The sequence below is a fragment of the Geotrypetes seraphini genome, chromosome 4 (genome assembly GCF_902459505.1).
Source record: "Geotrypetes seraphini chromosome 4, aGeoSer1.1, whole genome shotgun sequence".
Taxonomy (NCBI): domain Eukaryota; kingdom Metazoa; phylum Chordata; class Amphibia; order Gymnophiona; family Dermophiidae; genus Geotrypetes; species Geotrypetes seraphini.
The window spans coordinates 165,348,581-165,362,418 of NC_047087.1; the positions used below are offsets into that span (position 1 = coordinate 165,348,581).

Consider the following 13,838-nt stretch of genomic DNA (forward strand, 5'->3'; position numbering starts at 1 on the left):
TACCGGGCAGCCTATATGGACCCTACTAGTCTTGATCTACTGTTATTTACTATGGGGTTGATATTCAAAGTGATTTAAGCAGCCAGAAGAGGGCTGGTTAAATAACTTGCATGGGGCTCTCTGTGAATTTCACCACTGACCGGTGGAGTCTACATTTATGGGGTGTCACCCCTAGACACCTAACTCCTGTGGTTAGGGCATTTTGGCTGTGACAAACACTCCCCAGCATGACCTCTATAGCCAGAGGACCCCTTCTGGATTTGGATCAGAACTAGGCAACTGCCTAGTAGTACATTTACTGGTAAGTATGGGTTTCCCGAAGCAATGAGCAATCCACATGTCAGAATAGCTGAACAAAAATAAAGGTTTATTAAGGCCACTGGCCAAATTAGGTTTTCACACTGTGTTAATGTTCCTGGCACACAGCACTGATAATTCTCATGAACATTGCAAAAATAGTCCAACTTCAAAACACTGGTCACAGTCTCTGAACAAAAAGAAAACTTGGCAAAACTGTCCCAGTTACCTTCACTGGGCAACTCCAATAAGAAAACAAAAACAATAGAATAATAATCCAAAATAAAGGCTTTATCAAAATCAATATGTTTTGGGTTGTAATTCCCAGCCTGAGATTGTTGCTGAGCTGGTTTCACACCAAACATGATCCAGCTCTTCTCATTAACACCTCCCCTACACTCAGCACAGAGGAACAGGAGGGTTTAAGGCTTTAGTCACAGTTCGTATTTTCAGTAACATGCAGACAGTATATTTCTCAGTAGTGTTATAGCAGTGGTCTCACTCAAACTCAAACCCTTTGCAGGGCCACATTTTGGATTTGTAAGCACTTGGAGGGGCCTCAGAAAAAAAAAGATAATGTCTCATTAAAGAAATGACAATTTTGCATGAGGTAAAACTCTTTATAGTTTATAAATCTTTCCTTTTGGCTAAGTCTTAATAATAATATTATAATTTATAGCTAAAGAGACATATGATCAAGAAACTATTTTATTTTACTGTTGTGATTATGCTAAACATACCAAGGGCCTCAAAATAGTACCTGGCAGGCTGCATGTGGCCCCCGGGCCGCGGGTTTAAGACCATTGTGTTATAGTATCCTTATAGTTCTTAAGCAGTCCTGAGCACCATATAGAACTTCTCATACAGAGGATGGCAGAGAAATGTTACCAGTATGCAGGAAAGAATACAGCTCACAGTTTGCAGATCTCAATCTGCTCCTGGTCACCGTGGCAACCTCACTGAGCAACCACAGCTGAATGGAGCACATTCATGGGGGGGAAGGAAACTGTTTCAAACATGAGCCCAAATTCAAAACTTCTTCCCTTCTGTTAATAGCTTTATCAAAATCCTGTGCTTCCACAGAACACAAAAACACTTCTCAATGAGCAGGTAAGGAGAGAGAGAGAGAGAAAAAACTCACAGATTCAATTCACTTGCATAGCTTCAACAGCTTCAGGGATTACAGGCATTGGGGGTAATAATAAAAAAAAAAGTCTAAAAAGTGTCCTAAGTGGCTACTTGGACGATCAAAAAGCCTGATCGTCCAAGTACCCATAACCAAAGCTGGATTTTAGACGTATCTAAAACCAACTTAGGCCTTTCCCCTGCCTCTAAACGCACAGAGAGAAAAGAGGTGTGTTTAGAGGAGAGGAAAGGGCGGGCAGTGGGCGGGAGGTGGGCCGACCTACACCTAGGCGTACAACAGGTATAACAAATACAGTTTAGTCAGCACTTAGACCTTTTTCACTTAGACGAAATAAAACCAGGTGCATGGGCTTTGGTTAGGCTGGGCCAATCCAGCCCCATTCGTCGGAGGACTGCCTGCCGGACGGACGGGTTTGGCACCCGTCTGTCAGGCCAACTTACCTAAAGGTATGGGGAAGGGGGTGGGGGTGGGGGTGTCGTGGGGTCAGCCGGGGGGTCGTGGGTCGGCTGGGAGGGGGGCCGATCGGGGGTCCTGGGGCGGGCGGACGTTGGGGGGAGGGGGGATCATCGAGGGCAGGAGGGCCTGGGATCCCTCCTGCCCGTAATGTAGTGGGAGGTGGGGGTAGAGGATCGGCTGGACCAGGAGGGCTTGGGCTCCCTCCTGGCCCGAACGAGTCGGGGGGGGGGGGGCACGATCGGCAGGGCAAGAGGGCTTGGGCTCCCTCTTGCCCCGATGGAGTCGGGGAGTCGGGGGGGGCAAGAGGGCTTGGGCTCCCTCTTGCCCTGATATGTCGGGGGTGCCACGGTTGGCTGGGGCAAGAGGGCTTGAGCTCCCTCTTGCCCCGATGGAGTCGGGGAGTCGGGGGGGGGGCAAGAGGGCTTGGGCTCCCTTTTGCCCCGATATGTTGGGGGTGCCGCGGTTGCCTGGGGCAAGAGGGCTTGAGCTCCCTCTTGCCCCAATGTTGTCGGGAGGGGGGGGTCGCGGTTTAACATGGCAGGAGGGCTTGGGCACCCTCCTGCCTAGATCGTTGGGGGGGGGGGAGGGGATTCTGTAACTGGTGTTGTTTTTGACAGACACCGGTTACAGAATCCAGCTTTTAGGTGAAGGACTGGCTCCTCCTTCGCCTAAAAGCCCTTCTGTTGGACGTTTGTGGCCTAGGCGTGTTTTTGTTTCATTATAGCTAAAAAGTGTAGACGTGCTGTGGGGGTACTTTTAGACATAGTGGAGATTGGGCGTTTAGGCAGAGGAAGGCCATAATCAAAACATGGACGTTTGTTTTGGTTATGGACACTTTCCCTGCTTCTGGGTTGAACGTTTAGGGACTTATGCCAAAAGGGGACTTAGACGTTTTTTTTGATTTTGCCCCTCATTGCCTCCACCACTTCGTGGCTTCTGACAGTGAGGTAAACTCAGTAACTGAGCTAGGAGGAATTTCACCCATCACCTGCATACCCCAGTATAAAGGTTCAGCACTAGTAATAATAATAATAAAGCTTTATTTATATCCCTTCATACCTGTTCAGTTCAAGACTGGCTATTCAAGGGAGAAAAACCTGAATTAACCCTAGATTTGTCATAGGGGTTAAGTGCAAATATTTGTTACTTAACCACCTAAGTTTAGCGATTAAATCAGACTGCATAAATGTCAGTCTTGTCTTTATTTGGTGTCACTTATGCGGTTAAGTGCTGAATACTGCACTTAACTGAATAATAGATAGCCAGCCACATAACATTATGTGTCAAATAATCCTTATAATACCATTACCAGTTTTTTTATTTTTATTTATGCTAAGCTAACCCATTTGAAACAAACCATTTAGAATATATACACACTTGTCAATAATCTTAGAAGATTAAATATCATTCCATGGTAGAAAATGAATGAAGTCATAGGATATCATCTGATAACTGAAAATATATCTCAATTTCACACTTCTGTATCTCTCCCTCCCTCTCATCCACCTCCATGTCCAACACCTCTCTTTCTCCCTTCCTTGTGCCTTATGTCAAATCTCTCTATCCCTCCAAGCACCATCTCTCCCTTCCCCCACTCCATAATGTGCAATGTCATCCTCTCCCCTCACCATGCAAGTCTCCCTCTCCTCCCCCTGTGCCAGCATCTTTCCTTTCTCTCACTCCTTCCCTTCTTCTGTGCCACCAACTTTCCTTCCTCTCACCCTCTTATCCTTTCCCCCTGTGCCATCAACTTTCCTTCCTCTCCCCCTGTGCAATCAACTTTCCTTCCTCTTCTCCCCTGTAGTCTAAAGGCTTACTTCTTTGGGCTGTGGTATTGGCAGTGACTTTCACATGCCGCTTGCCGCTAGCCCGGAAGCATCCCCTCTGCCACAGAGAGTCTTCCGGGTTAGCAGCAGGCATTGTGTTGGAATTGCTGCTGATACTGTGACCCGAAGATACTAACATTGTCGAATTTCTGCATGGGAAAAGGGAATTCTGCGTTGCGCACTCACACAGAATTCAGCCCGGAGTATATGAAGCTACTAAATAGTACATCTAAAGCAAAACTGGAGAAAACATTTCTTCACTCAACATGTAATTAAACTCTGGAATTCTTTGCCAGAGAATGTGGTAAAAGCAGTTAGCTTAGCAGAATTTTAAAAAGTTTGGATAATTTCCTACAAGAAAAGTCCATATACTTGGAAGAATCCACTGCTTATTTCTAGGATAAGCAGCATAAAATCCATTTTATATGTTGTATCTGAAAAAAAGAAAAATGGATCAGCCTAAAGGCTCAGGGTTAAGAACTGCCATGCAGAAGACCTGGATTTGGATTATTGGGAACATTTAATAATAATAATAATAACAGCTTATATACCACAATACCGTGAAGTTCTATGCGGTTTACAAAGATTAAGCAAAGGTACAAATTGATTGACTTTAAGAGGGGAGGAAGAAAGAGGGTTAATAGGACAGGAAATCCATTTTTGAGGAGAGAGTGATCAATAGAACAAGTTAATCGCTATAGAGGGGAGAGAGAAGAGAGGATCAGTTGTCTAGATACTTTAAGAACAACCTGAGGAAGGGGCGAAGCATCTCTGCAACCACTCAACAGCAACATTTTATGGCTTTTGAGTATTTTGGGAATGAAAGGAGATCTAAGGTATGTAGGGTCACACCATGGCTCCAGGTAACTAAGGAAAAAGGCTAACAAAGTCTTGGTTATACTTCTCTCCTTTATAATCTCTGGATTTGTAGTCTTTAAAATTACTGGGAATATAAGATGCTATAAGACAAAAATAGGACTAACTAATTAGGCCTATTTTTCAAAATCTCAATTCATCCAATAACCATCATGGTTAGGGTTACCATATGGCTCCAGAAAAAATGAGGACATACAGAGACATCTGGGCTTTACTTCCCTTGAAAGCAAGGAAAATAAGGAAGGCAGACTGAGGCATCTGGGTTTTATTTCCATTGAAATAATTTAGAAGTAAGGAGGACAGCAGATATCCAAATTTACCCGGACATGTCCTCCTTTTAGAGGACTGTCCAGGCATCTGGATGGCTTTTCAAAACCCGGCAGTTTGTCCGGGTTTTGAAAAGCATTGAGCTCAGGGCACATCTGGAGGGCATCTACGCATGCACGGTGTGACAAATCCACTGCTACCCCAGGCTTTGTCTCAGGGAAAATAGGAACGTTATCAGGACCCTGATCAGAAGAGCTGACCAGGTCAGCGCTAAAACCCCAGAGTTCGCCGACTACTCTTCAGGTAGTAAGGAGGATCAGGAAAGGAACTGGCACAGTAACAACATTCAGGAAGTTTTCCACCAAAATAAAACTGCTTTAAAAACTGCCAAAGATATTGTGCCCAAAATGCAGCCTGTCCCTTTAAGGCAGACCCAGTTCAGGGAAGCTAGAACTGAAGCCACACATTGTTTTCCAGGGAGTTTAGCCCCATCCCCTTTCCCAGGAAGAGTGGGTGTGGCTTACAGAGCTTTAAGCAGAGAGCCCTGAATCAGGAAGGGAAGCAGATACATGGAGAGCAGAGCCCTGCTCTTCAGCCATGGCAGGGCAGAGATTGGGAGATGTCAGAGGATGAGTCCTCCTCTCCAGCCTTTATGAGCCCAGAGCCCGTAGAAGCCATGGACACCTTGGAGCTGCCAGTAGAGCCTGAGGTTTTTCCTGAAACCATGGAAATAAGACCTTAGGCATGTGAATGTTTGTGCTTGAATTGCTTGTATGGAGAAGTCATGCTGTTTTGGCTATGTTTTAAAAGGCAGTTGGGGTTTTTTGTATTGAAACTATATTTTTCCTTTTTGGTTTTTTCTAACTTTGGAAGACAATGTATCTTTCTGAGCTACGGCTGGACTCCTTTGAAAGCTTTAAAATGAACTGTGAAACTATATTTGAACATGGTGTTGGTGGGGAGGGGGGTGTTTCCCTTTGGTAACATTTGACCGAATGCAAGCTGAGAGTGTATTAGCTGGGAAACAGCCAGGTGTGCTGGCTTAAAGCCCTATGCAGCCAGGTTCACAGGCTGCTCATGTCGTCTTCTTTTTTTTCCTTTTTCAAGCTGGAATAAGTTTTGGTGCAATGTACTTTTGGCTTCAAACCCAGAATGAACTGTATATCTGCTTGTATGTGAAATGGTGTTTTCACTGTATATTGGGAAACTCTTGTTTTGGGGAGAGAACCTGTATGTTAATTATCAGGGCAGGAAATGTTAACCTGAGGGCTTTGCTTTTAAAGCAAACGTTTTAAGCAGGTTCTAGAGTTATCCCAGGCTGAGCTCAGTTGAGTTCCACACTACCAGCAGTGCAGGCAGCGTTTAAACTGTGCATATAGTAGTGGAAGTGTTCTCATGCTTTTTTGGTGGAATTGTTTTGTTTTTTGTTCCCTGCTATTGATGAAGGGTACAATGCATTAAACTAAAAGTTGTTATGCACTGGTGAAGAAAACTGGTTTTCTGAAGCCTAAAAGTCCAGAGACATTCAACAGAACTCTATCTTTTTTGGAACTGATAGAATGAAAATGTTTTCTTTTGTGTTTAAGTTTAAGGGAACTTGGCTATCCTGACTATTAATCTGCTTGAGGTCAGAATAAACCTGAGTACTGCTATTTAGTTTGAGTTTCTCTTTGGGGTCAGCAGCACTACAATCTTGTTCACAGAACTCCTAGGCGGAGGCCTAGCATTACGTTACCTGAAGGGTTTTCTAGTCATAAGGGAACATGCCCGGATCATAGTACATTGCAGCTAGCCATGCCCGCTGCCCATATTAGGGGCTAGCTTGTGACAACAGATATGTGATGGTGTTACATGCATACGTGCAAGCATTTGATGTTATTGCATCACAACTACATATGCGCAGTGACCCTCCAGACGCGGCCCTAAGACGAGATTTGTGTGGGGCTGGGAATGGAGGGCGGAAAGGGGAAGGGCTGTAGGCAGAATGAGGCAGGGCTCTAGGCAGAACAGGGTGGGGCCATGCGTCCTCTCTTTGCATACAAAATCTGGAAATAAAACCCAGGTGGATCGATCATCCTCCTTTTTCTGGAGCCATATGGTAAACCTAATCATGGTGGCATTACTGGTTCAATTATGGAACCCACCAAGGGCTGCTGAACCAGTCCTAAATCTCACTCATTGCATGTTGTAAATCACTTCTGAAATCCCACTTGTTCTCCATAGGTTTTCAATCAACTAAAAAGGAGTACTGGATTGGGTATTGACTTGGAACACAGTACACTTTTTTTGTTGCCTGAATACTTGTGTTCTCAAATGTATGATGATCTTTCCTGTCAAAATTTGGAGTTCTTTTTCTTTGCTTGTAATATATTTAGTATGTAAACCACCTAGATCAGGGGTGTCAAAGTCCCTCCTCGAGGGCTGCAATCCAGTCGGGTTTTCAGGAGATCTATTAGCATACAATGAAAGCAGTACATACAAATAGATCTCATGCATATTCATTGAGGAAAACCTGAAAAACCCGACTGGATTGCGGCCCTCGAGGAGGGACTTTGACACCCCTGACCTAGATCCTTATATTTTGGTACAAGTGGTATAGAAAGTTGTTGAACAAACTTGAAGGGCTGAAGTTAGGACCCAAAGTGGTGAACTGGGTTAGAAACTGGCTGTCAGACAGACGCCATAGGGTGGTGGTTAATGGAAGTCGCTCGGAGGAAGGAAAGTTGAGTAGTGGAGTCCCTCAGGGTTCGATGCTGGGGCCGATCCTGTTCAATATGTTTGTGAGTGACATTGCTGAAGGGTTAGAAGGAAAAGTGTGCCTTTTTGCAGATGATACCAAGATTTGTGACAGAGTAGACACCGAAGAGGGATTGGAAAATATGAAAAAGGATCTACAAAAGTTAGAGGAATGGTCTAATGCCTGGCAACTAAAATTCAATGCAAAGAAATGCAGAGTAATGCATTTGGGGATTAATAATCGGAAGGAACCCTATATGCTGGGAGGTGAGAAGCTGATATGCACGGACGGGGTGAGGGACCTTGGGGTGATAGTGTCCGAAGATCTAAAGGTGAAAAAACAGTGTGACAAGGCAGTGGCTGCTGCCAGAAGGATGCTGGGCTGTATAAAGAGAAGCGTAGCCAGTAGAAGAAGGTGTTGATGCCCCTGTACAGGTCATTGGTAAGGCCCCACTTAAATTATTGTGTTCAGTTTTGGAGACAGTATCTGGCGAGGACGTAAGAAGACTTGAAGTGGTCCAGAGGAGGGCGACGAAAATGATAGGAGGCTTGCGCCAGAAGTATGAGGAGAGACTGGAAGCCCTGACTATGTATACCCTAGAGGAAAGGAGAGAAAGGGGAGATATGATTCAGAAGTTCAAATACTTGAAGGATATTAACTTAGAACAAAATATTTTCCAGAGAAAGGAAAATGGTAAAACCAGAGGACATAATTTGAGGTTGAGGGGTGGTAGATTCAAGAGCAATGTTAGGAAATTCTACTTTACAGAGAGGGTGGTGGATGACTGGAATGTGCTCCCGAGAGAGGTGGTGGAGAGGAACACGGTGACTGAGTTCAAAGAAGCATGGGATGAACAGAGGATCTAGAATCAGAAAATAATATTAAAAATTGAACTAAGGCCAGTACAGGGCAGACTTGCATGGTCTGTGTCTGTATATGGCCGTTTAGTGGAGGATGGGCTGGGGAGGGCTTCAATGGCTGGGAAGGTGTAGATGGGCTGGAGTAAGTTTTAACAGAGATTTTGGCAGTTGGAACCCAAGCACAGTACCGGGTAGAGCTTTGGATTCTTGCCTAGAAATAGCTAAGAAGAAAAAATTAAAAAAATTTAAATTGAATCAGGTTGGGCAGACTGGATAGACCATTCGGGTCTTTATCTGCTGTCATCTACTATGTTACTATGTTACTATGTTGTTGATATTATTATTATTATTAATCGGAATAATAAAAATGTAGGAAATCATGATTATACAAGAATGTCAGTTTTACTGCCTTTCTAGTCACTGGGATTCCAATCAATGGCTTATTCTTAGGGCTTATAAATTGCAAACTTACCTATTTATAGCTGATTAAAGGTTTTTTAAGAGTACTAAAAATTGGAGGTTATCAATATTTTCAAGAGACAGGTACTAAATTCTTGACTATTAATGTTGCAACATGCAACATTTTATCAAATTTAATCTCTTCTAAAATAAAGCATTTATCTAACTGTTCTGACCAAAAATGCATACCAGAACCATTATCTCTGCAAGTCAACATATTCATCAGTTTTCCAAGCACGGCTTAACAAGGGGACAGGCTAAAAATGTATTAGAGAACAGTATTATGGTGTTGCTCCAATAAACACTGGTTTTAGCTTTATGCTTAACACCAGGGGTGTTGTTAATTGCTCCACACCTAAAACCAGAAGTTCTAATTATTTCATTCATACTTGTTTATAAATAAGTAAGACAGAGAGACAATGACCCAGTTTGCCTCAAAATTCAGGCTCTCATCCAGATTTCTTGTACTAGAACATAAGAATAACCTTAGTGGGTCAGACCAATGGTCCATTTGGCCCAGTAGCCCATCTTCACGGTGGCCAGTTCAGGTCACTAGTACTTGATAAAACCCCCCAAAGTAGCAACATTCCATGCTATTGCTACGGGGCAAGCAGTGGCTTCCCCCATGTCTAGTTTTAAAAGTATTTCTCTGTAATTCCATCCCATAGTCTTTATAATTTTTGATGGAGTAAAAATTTGATCCACTTGTACCCGTTCTTCACCACTCAGGATTTTGTAGACGTCATTCATATCTTCCCTCAGCTGTCTCTTTTCCAAACTGAACAGCCCTAACCTCAAAAGTCTTTCTTCATATGAGAGGACTTCCATTCCCTTTATCATCTTGGTCACTCTTCTTTGAACCTTTTCTAGTTCCCCTATATTATTCTTGAGATAAGGTGACCAGAAAGAAAATAATTAAGAGTAAGACTTACAAATAAAATCAATGCGAGGTATCCCATACAAACTAAGGCCTTATAATGCACCCTTCTCAAACATCCACAGGCGATTTAAGGGCAACACTCTTGACTAATACGATAAAAGCAGAAGCCTCTGCCTTAGTGAACCTCATACAAATTAAGAGTCTCTTCCATGGGTTTTATTTTCAGAAAGATACAATTTCACACCAAATTCAGTTTACTGGATTTAAGTTAGTATCTGTGCTGAAGTGGTCATCCTCTCCAGCAGTCTTACTACACACATAAAACATATGCATGAAGTTTGTGAAATCTGTGCTGTATCCATGACGCAAACATGGAAACTTGCTACACCATTGATCACCTGGAAACATACACTGCATACATAACGTGACCATTTATTTTTTTCATCAAAAGGGGACATCTATTAATTATCAGTCCCGCCCCCAGCCCCACCCCCCAATCCCGCCCCCAATTTCTTCCATTCATTTTTCATGTACACATATCTTATTAATTCATAATGGTAACCATAACATTTTTAAAAAATACAAAGCACACTATACACAAAGAAAATGTTAATTATCATTTATATTTGTGGGGGTTTCAAAGATGTCAAGGCACATGACTTTCAAATATGCAATGTCACCTCAGTAACTAAAGAAAAATAGACAAATATAGTGCAAAATATAGACAGCAGATATAAATTCTCAAAACTGACACGTTTTGATCACTAAATTAAAAATAAAATCATTTTTCCTACCTTTGTTGTCTTGTGATTTCATGAGTCTCTGGTTGCGTTTCCTTCTGTCTGTGTATCCTTTCTTTTGTTTCTTTCTTTCTGCACTCAGGCCCAACAATTGTCCCTTTCTATTCCCTCCCTCCTTCCTTCCCATGTCCTTAGTGCCCCCAGAGCCTCCTTCCCATGTCCTTAGTGCCCCCAGTGCCTCCATCCCGTGTCATTAGTGCCCCCAGTGCCTCCTTCCCATATCCTTAGTGCCCCTTCCTGTCCTTAGTGCCCCCAATACTTCCTTCCCATGTCTTTAGTGCCCCCAGTGCCTCCTTCCCATGTCTTTAGTGCCCCCAGTGCCTCCTTCCCAAGTCCTTGGTGCCCCTTCCCATGTCTTTAGTGCCCCCAGTGCCTCCTTCCCAAGTCCTTAGTGCCCCTTCCCATGTCTTTAGTGCCCCCAGTGCTTCCTTCCCATGTCTTTAGTGCCCCCAGTGCCTCCTTCCTATGTCCCTCTCACTGCCTTCCACACTTTGTCCCACCCCCACCCCCCAAGCCAGCCTGCCTGCCTGTCTACCTCTCTCCCTCCCTCCCTGCCGCAAAAAAAACAAAAAAACAAAACCTCCCCATCTTTCCCCTTGTCTGCTGCTCTTACTGCCCTGCCCTGCTAAACCCGATAGGAAGTCTTCTTTCTGACGTCGGAGAGGACGTTCTGGGCCAGCCAGGCAGCGATTGGCTGGCCCAGAACGTCCTCTCCGACATCAGAATTACATCGGAAAGAAGACTTCCTGTCGGGTTTAGCAGCTGTAGCGGCAGGGCAGTAAGAGCAGCAGACAAGGGGAAAGATGGGGAGGCTTTTTTTTTTTGCGGCAGGGAGGGACAGGAAGTGATTGCCTGTCCTGTTGTCCCCAAGCACAGCTTCGGGACGCTGTCCCTGAAAACAGGACATTTCGGCGTCCCGAAGCTGTCTGTGGGGACAACGGGACAAGAGGTCTGAAAACAGGACCGTCCCGTTCAAAACGGGACGTATGGTCACCTTATGCATACACTCTGCACATGGGGTAATTCTGTAAGAGGCACCTATTCTATAAAGGAAAGTAAGTGTCTACTTTCCTCTACAGAATACTAACACATACAAAAGCAGGCTGCTGAAAGTGCACATGGACTTTTGGCATTTACATGTGCAGGTGCACATATATACATGTTCATGCTCATATTATTCTAAACATGTACACGCATAACCCACGCACTTGCTTTGTAGAATTACCCCCATGTTGCTTGAGAACTATGAAATACATGTTCTACATCCATGGAGTTCTGTAATGACTATGCCAAACCAAAGTTTGCCTGGAGAGCTTTTCTAGTTTTGCACCAGCACATGGTGGGGCCTCCTTCCCCTATCAACATGGTATTCACACATATTCATTATTCAATAATATTATGTATGGCCATAATCTAGACCTACCTCTCTTCTGGATGATGATCCTCAGCAGCGGATTAGCAGAAGTCAGTGCCTTGTGGAAGTTGTCATCATTGTTGATGGGCAGTAAATCCCCGTGAATATCTGTATATCCTAAAAGTACATCCATAAAAGGGATTTGATGCACTGTCTGGATCAGCCGGTAGAAGTCCTGGAAGCCCCCAGCACTTGATCTCTTGATGGCAAAACGTCGAAACTCAGCATCAAACTGCAGGAGAGGAAGAGAGATTTGTAAGAAAAAGGAGAGACTATCTTATTGCATACTCACAAGGAACACATTCCCCTGATGAGAGCCTGTTATGAAGTCACTTCACTCCATTCTCAAACACCATTTGATAAGCCTCTCTTCTCAAAGCTTCTACCTCATATGCTGCTGATTATCAGGAGTAGGACATCATAGGAACTTTTCTTTCTGCACAGCAGCCAGCAGTGGTAGAGGAGCTTTAACAATGTCAGCCATCCTACACATGAAGACCTATTTTATATGTTCAAGTCAAGACATATGCCAATGCAGAACCTTTTCTATAATACACACAGGAGTGCATATGTGTGTGTGGAGGGATATATAATGGGAGCAATCATTCCCATTATAATCACGAGGAAAACAAAATCAATTGATGAAATATGGCAATTTACAGATGTAACATGCTACAGAACTTACACATGTAAGTCAGTCATTTTGAAACCTGTACATGTGAATGCTGCACAATCATTAGCTATTTGTAATGTGGAGGGGGAAATACACAATATAGGGATTAAGAAGGATCCATCCTTTATCCCTCCTGTAATCCCTCCGAAATCAATAAATGGACCAACAACTTCAAACTAAAACTAAACGCAGAGAAAACAAAAGTCTTTCTGGCTAGTCCTAATGACAAAATTACGAACACATCGATAAAAATAAACAACCACGAATACCCAATTTCCAAAAACATAAAAATACTAGGTATCACTCTAGACACTCACCTAACTATGACTGACCACACAAACTCACTAGTCAAAAAATGCTTTTACACATTATGGAAACTAAGAACCATAAAAAAATACTTTGACCCTACATCATTCAGGTTGCTGGTACAAGCACTGACCCTATCCCTTCTTGATTATTGCAACATCATATATCTGGGCATCCCACAAAAAACAATCAAAAAACTAAGACTCATACAAAACACCGCCGTCCGTCTAATTTTCGGACTAAGAAAAAACGACCACATCAGCCCCTACTATAAAAAACTGCATTGGCTTCCAATAGAAGCGCGAATTATATTCAAATTTGCTTGCACCTGTTTTAAACAAGCCTGGGGAATAGCACCTTCATATCTACAAACACACTTCACCCTACACAACCCCACAAGAACGACCAGGAACAAAAACATCTTTGCATACCCAAAGATTACAGGCTGCAGATACAAAGCCTTCCTGGATAGAACCTTTAAGTTCCAAGCGAACAGACAGCAAATCTGGCTGAAAAACCACATAAACGAACCCAATGTAACTTATAATGCATTCCGCAAAACAATCAAAACTGCCCTATTCGCAAAATACATTGACTAAAACGGTCCCCAACGCCACCAGGTCTCCTCTCCCCATTAAACGCATTTTTTCTCTCTCTACAAACCCCTCATACCTTGATCTCCTCGAACCCAGAACTCCAGCTCATGGTTGTTCTTAATCCCTCAGACACTCATTACCCTTAGATCTCCAATCAATTAATACGTAACTTTCGCATCTAAACTATTGTATTGCATTCAGACTCTTTGTACGTTATTGTATTTAGACTTAATGTATAGTATTG

General features: G+C 43.4%; 1 protein-coding gene across 5 annotated transcripts in view; it reads right to left on the reverse strand.

The window, feature by feature from the left end:
- Positions 1-13,838, reverse strand: part of PARD6A (par-6 family cell polarity regulator alpha) — a 203,423-nt gene that overhangs the window by 178,595 nt on the left and 10,990 nt on the right. For all 5 annotated transcript variants that reach the window (XM_033943456.1, XM_033943454.1, XM_033943453.1 and 2 more), the window contains exon 2: positions 12,029-12,251. In XM_033943456.1, coding sequence (XP_033799347.1) covers positions 12,029-12,251 — 223 coding nt within the window. The remainder of the gene's footprint in view (positions 1-12,028; positions 12,252-13,838) is intronic.